At 32.6% G+C, this 21,699-nt stretch overlaps 1 protein-coding gene across 1 annotated transcript in view; it reads left to right on the top strand.

Annotated features, from left to right (window-relative positions):
- Positions 1-19,468, top strand: part of LOC140050098 (cGMP-dependent 3',5'-cyclic phosphodiesterase-like) — a 76,138-nt gene extending 56,670 nt beyond the window's left edge. Inside the window, exons 11-28 of the mRNA XM_072095119.1 lie at positions 1,948-2,078; positions 3,615-3,726; positions 5,550-5,589; positions 7,863-7,926; positions 9,101-9,228; positions 9,677-9,805; positions 10,661-10,699; positions 11,205-11,278; positions 11,386-11,463; positions 13,791-13,910; positions 14,841-15,034; positions 15,372-15,459; positions 15,550-15,597; positions 15,917-15,991; positions 16,245-16,344; positions 16,636-16,748; positions 17,258-17,403; positions 19,034-19,468. Coding sequence (XP_071951220.1) covers positions 1,948-2,078; positions 3,615-3,726; positions 5,550-5,589; positions 7,863-7,926; positions 9,101-9,228; positions 9,677-9,805; positions 10,661-10,699; positions 11,205-11,278; positions 11,386-11,463; positions 13,791-13,910; positions 14,841-15,034; positions 15,372-15,459; positions 15,550-15,597; positions 15,917-15,991; positions 16,245-16,344; positions 16,636-16,748; positions 17,258-17,403; positions 19,034-19,241 — 1,887 coding nt within the window. The 3' untranslated portion in view covers positions 19,242-19,468. The remainder of the gene's footprint in view (positions 1-1,947; positions 2,079-3,614; positions 3,727-5,549; positions 5,590-7,862; positions 7,927-9,100; positions 9,229-9,676; positions 9,806-10,660; positions 10,700-11,204; positions 11,279-11,385; positions 11,464-13,790; positions 13,911-14,840; positions 15,035-15,371; positions 15,460-15,549; positions 15,598-15,916; positions 15,992-16,244; positions 16,345-16,635; positions 16,749-17,257; positions 17,404-19,033) is intronic.
- Positions 19,469-21,699: the final 2,231 nt, after the last annotated feature.

Raw genomic sequence — 21,699 nt, 5'->3', positions numbered from 1 at the left:
CTTGAAGAGTTTATGATCATTTTCAATCATAGTCTCATTATTTCTTTACTTGTCACTGTGATTTTAATTCTCCTTGTGGTGCTCGTCATCCTTTCTCTTCTCATCATTTCAAAAATCGTTTCCTATCACTCAGTCTCTTGTTAATTTCTCATTTCCTCGGCCATTTCAATTTATTGTTCATGTTAGTTTTCGTTCATAATGTATCCAACCTACATGCATCAAAGTTTATTACACAAATTTGTCAGTCAATTTACAGAGCTAGATAATAAATAAGGCCACAATCTGCTCATCTGATGACAAGATATTTGTATTAAATAGCACACATTTATGAGACAGTGCTGTGTTTTTAGAACTGTAATTTTGTTTTTCTTGTATTCATGGTAATTTCTTGTTATTGAAATGTCAAGTAACATACGTCTTGCGATGAATTATAGGTAATTGCGCTCTAACAAGAATACTGCAAAGTATTGTGGGTATTTAAACCTAGCATGTCTACTACATAATACTGCATTTAGTATTATTTAAAGCTGTCATTTGCAAAGTATTATGGGTAAAATAATGGAGCTAAAATATGCCTACTACAAAGCATAGTGGATATTTAAACTCAGTTGTCTACTGCATAAAAATGTGGATTGATTTATTTATATACTGCATTTTGTATATTAAGCTAAAATAAGTTATTTGCAAAGTATTATGGGTAAAGTAATGGAGCTAAAACATGTCTACAGCAATTAAGCATTGTGGGTAATAAAACTTGACAGTACTGTATTACAATTATACATGGGTAATAAATTTAAAATTTCATCAGGTCAATATTATGGGTTAATTTTATTATCAATTTACACAGGTTAACAATACATTATTTTTATTTTTATTTCGTCAAAGCCAAAAGCAACGAAAGTTGCCACTTAAAGGTATGAAACAGAAAACAGATCAATAAATACTCTATATAAAACCACTTAAATAAATATGTAAATATTGAAAATTAGCCTATTAAGTACAATTATTTAAAAAGGATACAATGAGTTTTGAATGAAGAATAACTATTAAAAACAATATCAAGAATATTGAAAATTAGCCTATTGAGTACAATTATTTAAAAAGGATACAATGAGTTTTGAATGAAGAATAACTATTAAATAACAATATCAAGAATATTGAAAAATTATAAAGAATACTTTTATTAAAATATGCTTTGATATCAGAGTAACTTTAATAGTTTATTTTATTGAAATGACTAGTATTTTCCACTGTATTTTTATACTAATCATTTTTATTTGTGTTGATGTATTGTAGAACGGTAATTATGTCCATAATTCAAATATAAACGTTGTCATATTATATTATTATTTTGTTTTATAATCATGGAATAATGTTTGGCTCCTTTTTACATATTATACTGTATTTATATGTGAATAAAATTGAATGTGAATAGTTACATACCGTATTCATTTATTCAGTTGAGTAAACATAATTGTTATTCTGTTCAATATGCTAATTTTGGCTTTGACGCAATAACATGTTAACTTCTATCATTTTTATTACAGCATTTCAATTTATTGTTGTCAACTCTGACCATAATAATATTTTGTAATGTTAAAGATTGTTAATGATAAAGATAAAGTATTGTTCCCTTAAAACATGAAATATAAAGATAAATGAATTAATAACTGCAATAGGCCATTTTGTAGTTTTAATGAAATTGTTCAATTTTCTCTTATGAAAAAAAATTACGGTTTGAATAATGGATAAATAATTTTGTTAGATCCATCCAACAATAACAAGCAATCTGACATCCCAAAATGCAGTTTGCTTCCCAAAATGCAGTTTGACATCACAACAATTTTACATCCCAATGCAATCATAAGCTTTATCATCCATTTTTTTATGAGAATAGAATAAAAATAAATAAGAATATTCAGTGTTCATTTTAAAATTTCATTTCAGGCTGGCAGATTGGAGTTGAATCAAAGGTTAGGATTAGAGATCACATGTGCAATGTTTGTTCCTGTAGTTAACCAAGCGACAGGGGCCGCCGTGGCAATTGCTTGTGCATTTAACAAACTTAATAAAGAAAGGTAATAATGTGTTAATTATAGTTAGTATCAGACCTCCAGGTTTCCTATATCAAGTCATCCTCCCACCTCCTGCTAAAGCATGGTTCCCACACCAGCGACGCAATGTAATTAAATAGGGGCTGCAGTAGCAATTGTTTGTGCATTTGATCAACTTAATAAAGAAAGGTAATAATATGTTAATTAGTCAGTATCAGATCTCCAGGTTTCCTATATCGAGTCATCCTCCCGCCTCCTGCTAAAGCGTGGTTTCCACCACCAACAAGGGCTGCAGTAGCAATTGTTTGTGTATTTAAGAAAGGTAACAATGTGTTAAAAGTTGTCCAAATACTTTGTATCAGACCTCCAGATCAACACGTAATACTGTATGTGTTTAATTAGATAGTGTTAATCTGAAAGTGTTTTAACACTCAGTATCGCTCAGACATCCAGGTTTCCTAATGTATATTGAGTCATCTTCCAGCCTCCCACTAAAGCATGGGTCCCACTAGTGACGCAATGAAACATAAGAAAATGCCCTTCCCATAATTGTACTTGCCCCTGTCTGCGTGAAATCAAACCTGCTTAGTTACGTCAAAGTTCCTTGCCTTACTGTAGTTCAACTCGCGTACTTGCAAGTTGTTCTCAAGTCATGGACTTGAATCCATCACTACTTTCAGATCTTAGAAAGACCAAAAAATAAAAACATAAATAGATCACCTGCGCTTGATCATTTTTCTAAGATTTTACAGTTCCTGCGTTTACAGCGTCATAGAGTCAAAACATCGCAAATCAGATCTGTTCAGAATTTTCATGCACTTGTTTCGTTTATATAATATTGCAAAGACAATTGAATACATTTTATGTTGTTTAATTATAACATACGTACACTATTATATACTAAGCGAGAGATAACCTATGCCAATCATATTTATCAATGCATCGAACAAATTGAAAGCTGCAATTCTTGAGCTAATGCTTGATACAATTATGACATCATCATCAAAAATTAATTTCGGTAATTTTCTTGTATTATTTATTCATACAAATAACATAACGTGTGTGTAAGTTTTCAATTAACTTTGAACGGATGGATAGCTTTAGTTGGCTCAATGCCAAGCCTGTTGATGACGTCTTTCAGTTTATACAAATGTGAAAGAATTAAACGTTGTGTATTTCTATATTTGATAGATACACATAAATCGATGTTGTATACATACAGTATATTGAATTAAAATATGTTTGATAATTGCACACCAATTGATGTTGTATATGAATTTTACTAATTATGTCTTTTTATAACTAATCGATACATACCAATTGATGTTCTTTATGAATACTGTATTTGTCTTTTTATATTTGATATTTGTCTTATATTTGATAGTTACATACCAATCAATGTTTTTTATGAATACTATATTATCTTTTTATATTTCATAGTTACACCAATCAATATTTGTTATGAATACTGTATTTATCTGTCTTTTTATATTTCATAGTTACACACCAATTGATGTTTTGTATGAGTTTTACTAATTTCTGTCTTTCTATATTTGATAGTTACACACCATTTGATGATGACGTGATTAGGCAGTGTTTCAGATATACCATCCCAGTACTTACAAGTACACTAGCTTTACAGAAAGAACGAAAACTTAAACAAGAAACACAAGTAAGGACAAAAAAGGATGATAACGATCAGCAATAAAAACAATAACAAAAGCAAAAAGAAATTAGAAAAGTCATTCTAGACCTTAAGATAACCATTTATGCTGCCTTTATGAAAATAATATTCTCACATGTCCAATCAAATGACATCATCATGTAACAGCAATAAAATCGTATGTGACGTCATTTGATTGGACACCAGTATTATCTTAGATTTCATTCATTTCCATTCTTCACTTTATAGAATCTATTGACTGATCCAAGTGAATATAAACTGTATCTATAATATAAACTAATTCTAAATCATTTTTAATAAAGCTGGGCTTAAGTGTAGATAGCACAACAGAACAAATGGTTCATGCACATAACCAAGAGTAAAGTTCAACATCCTTTCCAAAGGACAAGACAATTGAATAATAACGCTAATGTTATTTGACAGATCATAAATAAATATACATATTTTATAATACAGTTTGCTTTTGATACTATTAATTTTAGAATTAGATTTCTCTAGAGGTATAAAAACCGACACCATAATACTCTAATTCACAAACATATCGTCACTGACTTCTCGTGAACTAAGCGCATCTTGTCCGATAACATGCTACCTCAAATTTAACGCTTTGATTATCATGAACATTGCTTTCTATTCTTAATTAGTTAACCTAATTTGTAGCTTGTTATAATTGTAAATTATTTAAACTCAATATACCATCATGTTTTATTCAGAATGATTTCAATATATAATTTAATATGTGTACCTCCTACTCGCATGTTTAGGCTAACACTACTGTAACAAATAGTTAATTTTACGTAATCCTCCGACCTCGGTTAGGGTCCCTAGTGTACATTAGGACAAGGGCTGCTTTTTCTAATCAAAATAGCATAAATCCATTTCTACTTTAAAAGCAGTTTGCGCAATAATTTCTGCTTTCGAGTTTCAAATTAATTTATATTCATAAGTTGTATTTAGGTGTTGGATTTCAAGTGATTTGTAAGCGCTCTTTTGCCCGTCATTAAGTTGCATTAGTGGTGTTCAATTTCTTTATATTGCCTGTCTAATAGCTTTCCGTCTATGCGTATGAAATGTTGACATCATACTTCTGCAGTTTAGATGACTAAGATTTGTAAGCACCATGATTAAATGATGATAATATATAGAGACAAAAATATTACACAGTATCATCTTTATTTATCTCTTCTTTATATCTACTGGTTAGCTTATTCAGTATAGGACCCAGTATATTAAACTGACTCACAAAGTAAAAATACAGAAACAACAACAAAAGAAAGACACTCATCTCCAGCCCATCTTTTGTCGATATTGTCCAATTTTTACACTATCTATTAAACTAATTTAACAAATAATGTGTGGTGTGCCCAAATATGGTAGTGCTATGATGTTATCGTGTCCATATATGGAAACACAACATGTTTTTGTTCACTATAATATCTCTATGGTCACATAAAGTTTAAAAGTGTAGACAGAGCTTAAGTCTTTTTGTATAAACGTTTTCAACCAGATTCAGTGTGCACATTAAAACAGAAAAGATCCTAAAGAAATAAATAATACATTTTTAAAATAATATGTTTGTTCACTGTTTCAGCTACTTGCTACACAATTGAAAATTACATAATTTTTGAGAAATGTGAATTCTAGATACTGTAGCAACTCCAATTTGATTATGTTGGTTAATTAACTGCCAACCAAATTATTTCAGCTAACCATCATAATCAGTTTATTGATCTAATTCTGAATTATTGAAATTACTCCTGAACTTCTTTCATGTTTTTTATGGTAGTTTATTTTCTTTCTTTTTTTTTCAGTCGTTACTTCAAATTGCCAAGAATTTATTTACACACCTCGGTAAGTTATCATCTCAGGCAGGTGATTGGACAAGACATCCTCCGGAGTTGAGTAACATCACGGCCACACTTAACATGTTTGCCACATGCCCATTAGAGAGAGTAAAACAAAGCCTAGCTCAGGTAGAGAAGGACAACAAACTTACATATTCCAATAGCTACTTAGAGATTTTACAATCCCAAGAAAACTTAGCAAATAAACTAATGGGTGAATCAGAGCATAATTGTATCCATGTTGCTAGTAGGGGTCATCAACCCTACCCATCTTATTTGACCTTTAATGACCTCCAGAAGATGAGGCAGGACCGTTTAAGTGGGTACCAGTCTGGGGTACATATGGATTTGGATAGTGTCAGGAAAAGTAATGAAACGTCGCCGAGGGGTAGTGACGAGCAGTACCAAACCGCTTCCCCTGGGGAAGAAACTAGCAAATCCCCCACTACATTCCCAGAAGAAAGTAACATTAGGTACCCACCCTTATTAAGATTAGAAACGTCATATATGAGTCATGAGAGTAGCTCAAGCTTAGAGGTTCAGACCGGTGGGTCGACTCTGTCGTCCGACGATGCAGAAGCATTTGATACGGGAGAAGATGATTTATTTGATGATGAGAAAGAGATAGAAGATCCATCTTCACATAATGTAGATCCAAGTCAGGCAGACACGTTCTCTAGGACACAGGAAAGTGTAGCTACTGTACGTAAGAGCCAGTTAGTTTCAAGGCCAGGTTGTGAGCAGTCGGCACCATTAGATTCAGATCTAGGTGAAAGGTTACTAAGAAGTCAGCAGAGCGTGCTTGATTTGAATTGGTCACCAAGAACTCTGAGTGTACATTGTATCCTGCAAACGCCAACATGTGGTAACTTGGCTTCGTGTAGGTAGTACTTAGTTGCGTTCAATTAAGTTAGTGTTCTATTTTGATAGATACTATACTAATATTTAGATTCCAGGTGTTAATAGCACTATAACTATTTTTACATCCCAGGTGTAACTTTAGGCCTGCAATTGTTTAAAATCCAGGTGTTACTTTTACTAATATTTAGATTTCAGATGTTATACCTAATGTTTACATCCCAGGTGTTTCTTTAATATAATTGTTTACAATCCAGCTGTTCCTTTCTAATTTTTACATCCCAGGTGTTACTTAGTACAACTATTTTAGAATACAGGTGTTACAACTTGACTTTGCTTTAGATTCTATATCATTGTAAATTCTGGCATTGAAACAGATTCCACTCTGTACTGTAACATCTCCATATATGGCAGTATGTCCAGTATTATAGGCAAATTCTGCTTATAGCCTATGACTGTATCACACTGAGATTTTGCCTATAATACTGTAAAAATAATAGATACAGTAGGCCTACTGTACCAAGAGTTTCAGCTTCTGAAATTCTATTTGTTGAATGTAAAACCTAGGGTTATAAATTCAAAATGTTTTGCTTAGTTTTGTACACACAATTACAATAGTGTTACCTTATTCATTTTGAATATTTTATTGTTTTCGGTTGTTGAAGTGTTTTTGTTTTTTGAGTTCGTTTTTCTTATACGATTTATTAATATTCATTATCTTTCACACTGTTCATTAATTCATAATTGCTTGTTCAATTTTCACATTAATTTTGTTTTGATATTTGTAATTAAATTCCTACGAGATATGAATTAACAAGCATCATCGTCATCATCAATTTTCAGTAGACACTTCTTACGTATAATGGATTAATACAGACCTCACACAGCTACTTACTGTTGCAATAAACACCTCTGCAGCTTTCCATACTTTCTCTTCAATCAACTTTTCCACATTTTTTTTCTTAAGCTATGTCTACACTATCAAACTAGTTTGACAAAAAGAAGTGTGATGTGCCCAAATATGGTAGTGATATGCCCATATATAGTAGTGGTATGACATCATCATGTCCATATATGAGCACATCACATTTTTTGTCACAGTTTGATATTGTGGACAGAGCTTTTTTTAAACCTATCAAACTAGTTTGACAAAAAAAAGTGTGATGTGCCCAAATATGGTAGTGATATGTCCATATATAATAGTGGTATGACATCATTATGTCTATATATGGGCACATCACATTTTTTTGTCACAGTCTGATAGTGTGGACAGAGCTTTAATATCAGTCGCACAATAAACATTTTATGTACAATACAACCTATATACACTTTATTTTGAATATGTGCATGTTTATTATGTTAAATAAATTATTGAACAATGTATTTTTAAATTTTTTTATATATTGAATTTTAATTTTTTAGATGACGACACAATGTTGCTACGGGAGATAATGCAAGAAGCTAGAAATCTCACACAAGCTGAAAGGTGAATTTCAATTTAGTTAAAAAAAAAAAAAACAATCTTCGTATATTGATTGATCGATTGTCTATTTATTCAGTTATCTGCAAAGTTAAAGATGTATTGTCCAACTGAAAAATAATTTTTCAATTTTTTTGTTGTTGAATATGCCATTTTAATGTCACATAATGGTTATCCACTTTGAAAAAAATAGATCGACAAAAAAATTATATACCTGAAAAAACTGTAATTTAAAGCAAAAAAAATAGTCAAATCTTCTGCCAGCCAATGGAATTTTGGTTGAATTTATTTGTCATTTTATAAGTGAAAACATGATTTTTTCTGTTTTTTCTACAGAAGAAAAAACTACAAAACACAATATTCAAATTCTAATTTAATTACTCTATATTTTTCATGTTTTTGGGGGAAATCTTTAATAGCATAGATATAACCATCATAAGTTTGTATATTACAAACATGACGAACCAACTATGTATGCATGTAATCACGATCTAATTCATTGATTTTGATTTATCATGAAATTATCTCCAAATTGTTAATGTCAATATTGACTTGGTTATCATGTCTTGTACATAAGTTGCATCCATACAATTGATCTTTAAAGTACTTCTTTTCAGCATAGCTTCTCTTGTGTGGCCAGCAAAATCTTCCCATTTTTTTCATAATTCCTTAAGCCCCTGTCTACACTATCAAACTTTATGTGAAAAGAAAATGTGATGTGCCTATATATGGACATGATGATGTCATGTCACTACTGTATTTGGGCATGTGGCGCATGGTGTTGGACGTTGGACTACTGATCGTTAGACCGAGGTTCGAATCCAACTCTTGCCGCATTGCTTGTCCTTAGGCAAGATACTTTACTTGCGTTTGCCTCTCTCCACCCAGGTGTATAAATGGGTACCCGGTTAGATCAAGACACAACTTTGCGCTGATTACTAGCTGCATTATGGGAGTATGTTTCCATACGTGTTTGATCCAAAAAATTACTGGGGTGATAATGTTCAGCGCTTAGAGAATCTTGCTTGTAGATTGCTATATAAGAATGAACTATTATTATATCACTACCATATTTGGGCACATCAAACTAGTTTGATAGTGTCGTCAGAGCTTTACTGCAAGTTTCAATGCATGAAAAACTGTTGATTATTTGATTTATTGATTATTTTCTTGTGTTTAGATGTTCATTGTTCTTAGTTGAGAAGGACATGTTAGTCGCTAAGGTGTTTGATGGTAATGTCAAAGAAGAGTGTGCTGAGGTTCGTTTTCCAATCAACCAAGGAATTGCAGGCCATGTTGCCACAACAGGTGAACTTTATACATTTTATATTTATTTTATTTTTAAAAACTATTGAATTATCAAAAATTGAACGTAGATATGGCTACAGGAGAAAAAAATTAAAAGTATAAAGGTGTATAATATTATCAACTAAATGTCTTTATTTTTTTGTCAGCCGTCCCAATGGTCACGTCTTCATGGAGTTGGTCTTTGCCAATTACAATCAAATCATACATAAACATTGTTGTGTATATAGTACATGGCTTAGTCTACTACAAATGGTGGCCAGATTCTATAAGTATTGGTACCAATCATCAGCCCACCAATGGGTAGCACTTATTGTTGCACAGATGTCTACATTAGCATAGCATAGAAATACATATACACATGTATTTCTATGCTAAGGTAGATAACAACAAAATTAAAAATACAGATCGACATGATAACAAAAAGTGGATTTTGTGTTTGTTTTTTCAGGGAAAACGTTGAACATAAAAGATGCATATTCGCATCCATTATTTTACTCTGGAGTTGATAAGGAAACAGGTTTTAAAACCAAGAATATTCTTTGCTTTCCTATAATGGATAACTCTAATAGTAGCTCAAGTAAGTGTCATTCATTTTGGTTGTTTATTTGACCCAAGTTCACACAAAATGTACTACAGTAAATATGTTTTGGAACACTTGTTGTCTGGTTAGAGTTACTAAAATGAACAAACAGAAAGATACTGAACCAACTGGAGATTGAGAGAACAAAAAAGAGAATGAATGAATGATGATGATAACGACAAAGATCAGACGCGATAAAAATTCATTATTTTCTAGTCTAGACCAAGGGATTCGATTCGGTTGTGAGTTTGTCATGTTAAAGATATATTGTCCCCCCGAAAAAACAATTCTTACAATTTTTGTTGAATATGCCATTTTAATGTCACCTAATAGTTATCCACTTTGACCAAAAGTTGGTTTGCCAAAAAAAAAATGTATTTACTTGAAAAAACTGTAATTTAAAGGAAAAAAATGTCAAATTGGCTGCCAGCCAATGGGTTTTTGGTTGAATTTAAGCATTTATTTTGTCATTTTATAAGTGAAAACATTTTTTTTTTTCTACGGAATTGATTAACTTTATTAAAACTACAAAATAACATATTCAAAGTCTGATTTAATTAATCTTCATTTTTCATGTTTTTGGGGGACAATACATCTTTAAAGATTTCTAATACTAGTTTATTAATTTACTGTGGGTCATACACTGTGTAGGCTCTACATGTGTTTATTCAGGGATGTACCCATAATAGCTTTTGCCAGCAGCTTTTTCTTTCAGCTGGATTGATTGATTTTGCCATTAAATCTTCTTCGTTTTCCTCTTTCTTTTTAATCTAATGTACTTGTTAATAATTTTTTTTTCAATATTGTTAACATTTGTTTATTGTAATACATGTGTACTTAATTTGTTTGTAGAGGTGATAGGTATTGCCGAACTATGTAACAAAATTGACGGTAAGTTTTTTTCTCTTCTCTCTACTACAATGCAATAATGTAGACTACCTTATTCATTATCATCGTGGAAAGTATATCATTATACACAGCTGTTCGAACGAATTTTTTTTGCGTAATATTAATAATGCCTAATAAAATAATATTTAGATTATGATTACTTGTTTCTTTGTTTGTTTTTATTTATTGCTCATAAAAATACAAAAAACATCAAAAAGTCTTAAAAATAACAAATTCGAAACAAAGAAAAAAAGACAAGCAAAGACAGTCCAAAGAACATGAGTAGGAGCAAAGGATAATGGTTTAATGGTTTTAAATTTATATAGCGCAAAATACAGATAGTCTCTATGCGCTGTTTAGATAACCCTCTAAACACTTTGTAAAATGTTATTTCAATCCATTATACGGTTATGGTTATACTATCTTGATGGTTAGAGATAGTAAATACTTAAGTACTTTTAAGTCGCTAAGCGAATATTAATAAATTATATATATGTTGTCTTTTCAGGATTATATTTTACTAAACACGATGAAGAGGTAGCCAGTGCCTTTTCTGTCTACTGCGGCATTAGTATCGTTCATGTAAGTATGCAATACTACCGAGATGTGACATCATCATCATTATCTCTCTAATAATCTTTGTCATGATCTTTTTGATTAAGATCAAAACTGTTGTTTTTTTTCTATAGAGTTTGCTCTACACGAGAATGAAAGATGCTCAGTACCGTAGTAAGCTATCCAATGAGCTTATGATGTACCACATGAAGGTCAGTTTTACAATTTAACTATTGTATACACATCAGGTAGAAATAGCCCTATAAATATCTTTAATGATGTCACAACCAGCCTAAAGCTCTGTCTACACTATCAAACTGTATGTGACAAAAAAAAGTATGTGTCCATATTTGGACACGATGATATCACTACCATTTTTGGGCACATCACATTTTTTTGGTCAGTGTAAACTAAACAGATCTTTAGATAGAGCTGTAGCGTAGTGGAGCTGTAGCTTGGTGGTTAACGTGCTTGCCTTCCAATCCCAAGGTCCCGGGTTCAATCCTGACCTAGTGCAGGGTTGTAACTCATGACTCTTTCAACTCCACTCCCTAAGCCTCAAATGAGACTTAGTTTATAAGCACAATGAATTATTAAATAGTTTATCCATCCTGTAATTGGCGAGTTACTCGCTGTGGGATGAGTATGATAGATAAAGATAAAGATAGATAACCCTATTTACAAGACACTCTCCCATCACATCACAAAAAATATATGTTTTGACACTAAAACTAACCTCTATTAAGAGGACACATCTATTAAGGGAACACATCTATTAAGGGAACACTTTTTGTTCTACTGTATTCAAATGGACACAAAGTTATTTCATAAGCATGGATATTATGACATTAAATAAACAATCCATTTATTTATTATATGCACTTTGTGCCCATCAACAGTTATTATTATGTTATGTTTTTGTTTTTTTAATTAATAAGTAACAATTTCTTTTTTCCTTGTTCAATTGCGTAACTTAGAGAAGCGAGGGAGGGGTAATAATCTCTGTGCTTTTCCTTCTTACATACTTGTACAGCACACAGTAAAAGCACAACTTTTTCTTCTGAATTTTAATAACTAATTTTATATGTTTCTACGTTTTTTTATGTGTTTTTTAACTGTAAATGATCAAACAAGTTCTGCTGTAAGTAATTCTTAGGCTCTGTCTACACTATTAAACTGACGAAAAAAGTGATATGCCCAAATATAGTAGTAAAATGATGTCCATCATGTCCATATATGGGCTCATCATATTTTTTGGTGAATCAAGTATGTATCTAGTATTTACATATCCGATTAATACACGCGTGTCACTTCTGCGTACTCGACTAAGCACTTTATTCCACTAAATTAAAATTTCTTTTGTGCATTTCACAAGCACTGTCTTTATACCTGTCAAATCCCTTTTTGACAGCAAACTATAGCCTTTAAATTCTTGCACTTGTTTGATCAAATCTTACAGTACTTTCAAAGTATATTGGTGATTTTCTCTACTTATTTCTTCTCTCAAAGTTGTGTCATGTGGTTTAGCGTGGGTCAGTGGGTTGTTTTAGTTTAATGCAGTTAATTGCTTGTTTTTAATCTATTTATCTTTTTCTAAATTATTTTCAGAATTTTGCTAATATTGGTGAATTGTCAAAACATACTAATATTTTTTGTGTGCAATTTAAAATTAGTTTTATATCAGTGACATTCATCTGGTGCACCAGAAAATTACTTGAGCTGTAGCTTGGTGGTTAACATGCTTGCCTTCCAATCCCAAGGTCCAGGGTTCAATCCTGACCTAGTTCCAGGGTTGTAACTCACGATTCTTTCAACTTCACTCCCTTAGCCTCAAATAAGACTTATTTTATAAGCATGATAAATTATAAATTAGTTTATCCATCCTGTAATTGGTGATGGCTTGAAAAAAAAAATTATTCATAATATCATAAAAATTAATACCTTAAAAGTTAAGTTCATCAAAATACAAACAATTCATTCAATACTGATGATATATACAGAATTATTCATAAAATTTTATTATGAAAAAAAATGCCATTAAAATTCTTAATTTAAAATATTTTTACTAGCAGCTGTTTAACCGTCTATTATTATGGAAACACATTTTTACATTTTCAATACTTTTCAATATTTTTATTTACATTTATATTATTGTGAATATTCATTCATTATATATTTTTTTATCATTATTTTATATGGCATTATTATGCATTATATTGTTAATAGTTATGGATGTCTTTACTTTGTTATTATGATCAAAAAAGAAAAAAAAATATTATTATACTTCCAAATTTGAGTTTTTCAACAATCGCTTAGGTTTTATGTACTTTATATTTAATCTTGTTTTTATATCATTCAATTTATTTGTTTGCTTTAACTCTGTATGCTTTATTGTAGCTATTTTTTATGCTTTGTTTTGTAATTAATAAAATATATACACAAAAAAAGAAAAATAAATAGTAATTTAATAACAAAAACATACAATAATTTAAAATAAATGCAAATTGATATTACAAAATTTGTTGTTTTTGTATTTCAGGTTACTGATGAAGACACAGTGTTTGAAAGTGATGAAATAAGACCGATATTGGAATATGATCCTCTTATTACTAATATGACATACTCACCACGAGGAATTGCTGATTATGATACTATCATGGTAAGGGTCCCATGTATAGTAATATACCATGTTTGCTACGATATGGTTTAAACTTGTGAATCAATCATGACTACATAACAAAAGGCCTAAAGCTCTGTCTACACTATCAAACTAGTTTGACAAAAAAAAGTGTGATGTGCCCAATATGATAGGGATATACCCACAATGGTAGTGATATGACATCATGTTCATATATCGCACATCACATTTTGTTTGTCACATAAAGTTTGATAGTGTGGACAGAGCTTTAGACCAATTTATAACCAGCTCGTCCACAGCTAATTTGGTCATACAGTATGACTGAATGCATAACGTAAACACTAGGCCTCGTCAGCTATATTTATGATCAATAGGGCCCAATGTTGCCTAAGTACAACATCAATGATAAACAAACAGGATAAAGAACTACTGACTGTTGTCGGTCGGGCTTGAATGACATAACAATTATCTTTTGTTAGGCCTAATTTTAGGAACACTGGTCTAAAGTTAATTTTGATAATAGATATTCACCTTAGGTATGTTTTTTTTTCCAAAACAAAAGATTTGATTGACTGAATTGAATTGAAATATTTTATTTATACTGGGAAACTTCTTCAGGCAAAAACTGGTCTACCAGAGGGCCCAGTCATGATCAGTGGTTGTGATGTAATAGTACACCGGCGTAACCCTCTATTTGTCTCGAATGATGTACTAAGTTCTTCAGCGAAATTTACTAGTTCGAATTATTTCTACTTTTTGCGAAGCGAAATATTGCGCAACCAATCAGAGATCAGGAAATAAGCTATGACGCTTTCATGAGTACCCATGCGAATCGAAATGCTCAGCAAAAAAATTGGCTTTATGGCTATACGTAATTACTTTTCCACTGTCTTACCCGCTTGACCACTCACTAATATTATGTAATTGGTTGTTATATAATTCATTCTTTAGGTATGTCTAAGTATGTTTGACGATATGGGTCTGCTGAATAGCTACAGGATAGACAAGAAGACACTGACTAACTTCTTTCTGATGGTGAAAAAGGGTTATCGTGACCCTCCTTACCACAACTGGTACCATGCATTTACTGTAGGACACTTCTGTTATCTACTCTACAAAAATATCAACAATTTAAATGCTCTCAGGTAATTTACTTTACTTGTTTAAAGACGTATTGTCCCCCAAAAAGATGAAAAATAAAGATTAATAAAATCAGACTTTGAATAGGTTATTTTTTAGTTTTAATAAGGGGGGACAATATATAAAAGTTGACATACAAACTTCCAACCAATAAAAAATACACATTATACCCAATATTTCTATCCCCCCAGGCAACTTCAATTGAGAATTTTAGAGCATTAAAACCTCAACCTTTTTACTTGTATTTTTCGTAATTCTTCTTTTATTGTTAAATCCTTGAGGCCTAGAATAATGCACTTTATAAGTTTTTATCATTATTTTTTATGTAATCATCTTTTCTAGGGAAATTGAAATATTAGCGTTATTTGTTGCTTGTCTTTGTCACGACCTTGACCACCGAGGCACCAACAACAGCTTTCAAGTCCATTCTGTAAGTTTACTGTTATTTGTTATTTCTAAAGAACCCACCAATAAAATATACAATACTTCATAAATAAAATGATTTTCTTTTAATTATTAGGATTCAGTGCTTGCTGCCCTCTATAGTTCAGAAGGCTCAGTGATGGAGGTAAATTATTAATAAATAAAATAAATATAGGTCAAAATCAAAAGATCCATAATAACCGTATACTGTACAAAACAAAATCTAGTTATTAGAGATGCAGTAGTTTTGGTGCTTTGTTTTAAGGGTTGTGTGGGTATGAGGGGGAGGGGCAGTAGAGAGAATGATTTTCATAGAAAGTAGAGTAGGAGTTTTAAAAAAGGAAGTCGTAATTTACTGCTTAAAGCTCTGTACAATATCTAGTTTAGACATAAACATAAAGTTTGATAGTGTAGACTGAGCTTTAAAATCAATTAATTATTTATTTTGTTTTATCTCAATACAGAGGCATCACTTTGCCCAAGCAATGTGCATTTTAAATACAGAAGGTTGCAATATTTTTGAAACACTATCACGACAAGTAAGATTTAGTTTAAAATTGTCGATTTCCAGTGTAAATTGTCATTGTACAGTAAATATTAATACTACATTATACCACTTATATTCCCTGTGGTCTAGCAAATAAGTGATGTGCCCATATGGACTTGATGATGTCATATCACTACCATATTTGTGCATATAACTTCCATAATTGGCCACATCACATTTTTTTGTCACATAAAGTTTGATAGTGTAGACAGAGCTTTAAATATTTAAAATTGTTTGATTTGAAGGATTACCAAGAGGTACTTGATCTGATGCAAGACATTATACTGGCAACAGACTTAGCTCATCATTTACGAATCATCAAAGACTTGAAGAAAATGGCAAAGGGTAATGTAGTAGCAAAGCAATCTAACATGATACTGAGCTTGCCTTGCCAAGATAGGAACTTGTAACAGTCCTTTCATCTTATGTCTGGCTGCAACAAATACTAATAGTACTGTACTATGTACATATTCTCCGCGGCGCGCAGTGTCTATTACTGAACTGATCGTTTCACAGCCACAGATAAACCCTTTGATCTCCGGAGCTCGATCAGCATTCTGCTGTTAGATTGGTGAATAGACCCAACTAGCCTAGCTCATAACTATTTGTTTTATATTTGTTTTTCTTCTTTTGTAGAGGGGTACAAAAAGGAGGATCCACGCTGTAGAAAGTTGCTGCTATGTTTATTGATGACAAGCTGTGATTTATCAGATCAGACAAAAGGCTGGAAGACAACTAAGAAAATTGCAGTAAGTATTTATAATTTAAACAATGTAAATGTATTGTTATTTATCGTCCAGTTGAGGAAATTCGGACCACCCACAGCAGTCACAGTGCCGCACTAATACCATGAACACATTGGGAGACAATTTATGTTGTATGTACAGGGGACCAACAGCTGTATGTCCCATCCAAAGATGAGGCAATGAGGGTAATGTATCTTCGACAAAGATACAGGCCATAATGGCACAGACAGGTCTCAAACTCATGCCTCTTAAGCGTGGTTCCCACTAGCGACACAACGCAAGGACGTAACGCAACGCAAGTGGATTGACCAATCACAAGCGATGGCTTATTCGCTTTGATTGCTAACTGTCTATAACTTTGCTTGTCATTGGTTAAAACGCTTGCGTTGCGTTTACGTCCTAGTGGGAACCAAGCTTTGCCAAACCATTACAGCATATCTCTTTAAAAATATCAATAAATAAACATTTTTTTAAACTGTTTTTTTTTCAATTTGTATTTTTTTGATTTGTAGGAGCTGATCTACAGAGAGTTTTTCACACAAGGTGACCTTGAGAAGGCAATAGGTATCCCGCCACTAGAGATGTACGACCGAGAAAAGGCTTTCATTCCTGAACTTCAACTAAATTTCCTTCAACACATAGCACGACCTGTGTATCAGTAAGTCATATCTAAAGCTCTGTCTACAGTATCAAATTAGTTCTATAGACACTATCAAACTTTATGTGACAAGTGTGATGTACCCAAATGTGATGTACCCAAATATGGTAGTGAAATGCTTAAATATGGTAGTGATATGACATCATCATGTCCATACATGCACATCACATGTCACATGAGGTTTGATAGTGTAGACAAAGCTTTAGAGTTGTTTTTGACAGCCGCTTGTCTCTCCTCAGTGCTCCTGTTATTGTATGTATCACTAAAAGGAATACTGAATGTTTATGAGTTAAATGGGAGAATATTTTTGAAATTGTCTGTTTTTTGGCTAAAACAATAACAGCCACCATTGGTAAAATTGGCTTGCTTTTGGTGACACTTTTGTAAATTGGTAAATACTGTCCATGTGAAAATGATCGAATGTCTTTGTTTGGAGTTACTCTTGTTTGATTTTGTTGTTTTAAAAAGTTATCTTTTTATTTTGAATCCATACATCATACATATAAAAGAGGTTGATATAGCATCAGGAAAAAACAAAGGATATAACATAATAATGAAGATGAATAGATTCAAGACAACCCAATTAATCCTAAAAAAAAGAAGAATTATGTCATCTACCTTCCAAATTATGGAACAAACTTTCAAATGACACAAAAACAAACTGTATATCAACCCAAAATACCATTTTTATATATATACTGAAATATATGTTTTGTAGATAGTTACCTTTTTATAAATGTGTGTGTACTAATGTAAAGTACTTTGTTAGTTTGTCTTTGAATTATTTTTATTATATTGTTAACGTTTCTCTACTGAACCACTTTGGAAATCAATGCTTTAGCACTGAAAGTGTCATTCAGTATAACGACAGAATAAATAAATACCTTTAATAACATAACAAGTGTTGAAATATTTCAACACTTTAGCTTGAGTATTCTACTTTCTAAATCACCAATATTATATTGCTAATGTCCACTCCCAGTACAACACTAATATTTCTCAATAATATCATTGGTTATTTCAGAAAGCTACAGATTCATTGATAGAATTAAACAATAGGGTGTAATAACATAAAAAGAAACAATAGCACATTAAATACTTAACTTAGCTGAACCTATTGTCCACATTGAAGGTGCTACATCTTGGCTTTTAGAATAACTTTTTTCTATACTTCTAGCAGGGAGTTGTAGTCTGTAGCTGATCTCACCTCTTTTTTAAAGCACCAGACAGCTTTTTTTGTATTCTCTGTGTCTCAATATACACATTATAATGAATCAGATGTATGTACATACATTTGCTGCATAGCACAATCATTTCATTTTTGAAATTTGTTTTTTTATCATTGATGTTAATTTATTCTTTGATTCTAAATCCATTGAGATGAGTTGTGTGTTGGTAGATACCAATACCAGTGTACTGGGTTCAAATCATCTCTAATGTCATACTATTTTTTTCTCTGAGTGAGTGAAAGGCTGACCATTTTACTGTAACTAAAGAGCCAACAATATCTAAATAACTAATAAACATAAATTATAATAATGTGTTTTTTTTTGCTTTCGTATAGTAAGCAGATTTTTTTGAAAGAATTCAAAATTTCTCTTATTGTTTGATCATTTTTTGTTATTTATAGGATTCTTGCGGATATTTTCCCAGAGGCACAAGTTTTGTTAAACACGGTTGATGGCAATCGTGGCATGTGGATCAAACTCCGTGACGAGAGTAAGCAAAGACGACTCAGCAGCACAAACTCTCTTGACTTCTTTGATATGCAATTCCACAGTGAATCGCCAGCTCTGTTGGAAGATAGAAACGGAGAGCAAACCATCAAAGAAGAATGAAAATTACGAATAAGGAAAAACTTTTCCGAACAAGGAAAAATGAATGTATTTAACAGTGCAAAAAAAAGAAAGAAAATGAATGAAAAAAGCTGTTGTGTCAAAAAGTCTATTCACAAAATGTATCCATTTTCAAATCAGTACAGAAGGAGATTCAAGTGGTTTACATGGGAATTCTCGACATTTCTATAATAATTTATTACCCGACACCACCCATTCAACCCCCCCCCCCCCCCATACATCATTCCCCTTTTTTATTTTAACATTTATATATACTGTATATACCTTTATTTTTCCTGCATATACCTACATAAAAAGCCTTTATCATATGTTTCGGAGAAGTTGGGCTTCGATTACGTTCACAAACTATAGAAGAATGAGCGTTAGGGAGAAGTTTTTTGACATTAGGAAGAAATTGTCCTGCTCCCTAATTTTCATCAATACTCAAAGCAAACTTGACGGTTAACATGTTTGCTTTCAATCCTAAAGCTCTTTATTTTTATTTTATTTTATTATATAACAAAACAGAACAAAAGTACTATCAGCACCTGCGGGTAACCAAAAGTGGATCAGTTCAAAAGAACTGCACTGTCGAGTGGCTTTCCCAACTAATACACTATACACTGTCTACACTATCAAACTTTATGTGACAAAAAAATGTGATGTGTCCTTATATGGACATGATGATGTCATATCAATACCACAGAGCTAAAGGTTGGTACAACCCTAGCAGAAAGCAGGATTGAATCCTGCTTTCTGCTAGGGTTGTACCTATTGCAACGCATGAGTGGTTTCTAAGGATACACAGATGGTCCTCATGTTCTGTAGTCTTTTGTGAGGCATTTAGATGCAACCAACAGCCCCAGATTGCTTTATGTTACGAATGACGTCGGGTGCTTTTAACCTTTGTAAATATCAGGCACTGTATAAATGTTTATAAAATGAATATAAAATTCAAAAAACTGTCTATCGCCTCACATTCTGTAAATTTAACGTAAAAAAAATATTGTAAATTTAGATAAAAATACTTTTAAAAAGAAGTTTATCAACATAGGATATAATAGTGAATATGATGTTTGTAATAGGGTTTTGTTTGTATTTATTTAGAATCCAGAATTATATATTGTTGATAGTGATGATGGTATTGTAAGGCTATGATTCAATTGTTACATAAATATCATATCAATTCCTCAGGAAATATGTGCATTAAAAACAAATTATTAATTTAATTAATATATTGAATTTTCAGACGAAAAAGTAGAACATACAGAAAGGAATGATACACTATTATGTTAAGCCACTAAAATGAACACTGAAGTCACCTTTATTTCCCACTCCATTAGCTAAGGAGTCGAAAGCATTAAAATAGGCTGGGCGCCTCTACTACTACCTCCTTGCACATAAAGCCATATCTTGATATTAAAAACAGTAATTATATGCATGTATTATAGGTGGTTTAATTTGACAAAAAGATGTGAAAGCATTTACTATTTTACTACTGCCCTTTCATGACACTTTTTTTTTACATAAAATTTAATAGAATAATCTTCATTAAAAATAAACTTCATGACTTAAGTGTCCCCTTAATATGGGGCATTGTTGCCCATCATTTGCATTACAGTCCCCTGAATAGGGGTTTCCCAGAAGAGCGGTGTCCCCTGAATAGGGGTGTCCCAGAAGAGAGGTGTCCCCTGAATAAGGGTGTCCCAGAAGAGAGGTGTCCCCTGAATAAGGGTGTCCATGAGAGAGGTGTCCCCTGAATAGGGGTGTCCCAGAAGAGAGGTGTCCCTTGAATAAGGGTGTCCCAGAAGAGAGGTGTCCCCTGAATAAGGGTGTCCCAGAAGAGAGGTGTCCCCTGAATAAGGGTGTCCCAGAAGAAAGGTGTCCCCTGAATAAGGGTGTCCCAGAAGAGAGGTGTCCCCTGAATAATAGGGGTTTCCCAGAAGAGAGGTGTCCCCTGAATAGGGGTGTCCCAGAAGTGAGGTTTCCCCTGAATAAGGGTGTCCCAGAAGAGAGGTGTCCCCTGAATAAGGGTGTCCCAGAAGAGAGGTGTTCCCTGAATCGGGGTTTCCCAGAAGAGAGGTGTCCCCTGAATAGGTGTGTCCCAGATGAGAGGTGTCCCCTGAATAAGGGTGTCCCAGAAGAGAGGTGTCCCCTGAATAAGGGTGTCCCAGAAAAGAGGTGTCCCCTGAATAGGGGTGTCCCAGAAGAGAGGTGTCCCCTGAATAAGGGTGTCCCAGAAGAGAGGTGTCCCCTGAATAAGGTGTCTCAGAAGAGAGGTGTCCCCTGAATAAGGGTGCCCCAGAAGAACGGTGTCCCCTGAATAGGAGTGTCCCAGAAGAGCGGTGTCCCCTGAATAGAGCTGTCCCCTGAATAGAGCTGTCCCCTGTAAGAGAGGTGTCTTCTTAATAGAGGTTTCTCAAAGCAGGGATTCTACTGTATCACAAAGCATAGATTGTTG

Source organism: Antedon mediterranea, chromosome 5, assembly GCF_964355755.1.
Source record: "Antedon mediterranea chromosome 5, ecAntMedi1.1, whole genome shotgun sequence".
Lineage (NCBI taxonomy): Eukaryota > Metazoa > Echinodermata > Crinoidea > Comatulida > Antedonidae > Antedon > Antedon mediterranea.
The sequence above is the reverse complement of the archived record's forward strand: the minus strand, read 5'-3'. Positions and strand labels throughout refer to the sequence as shown.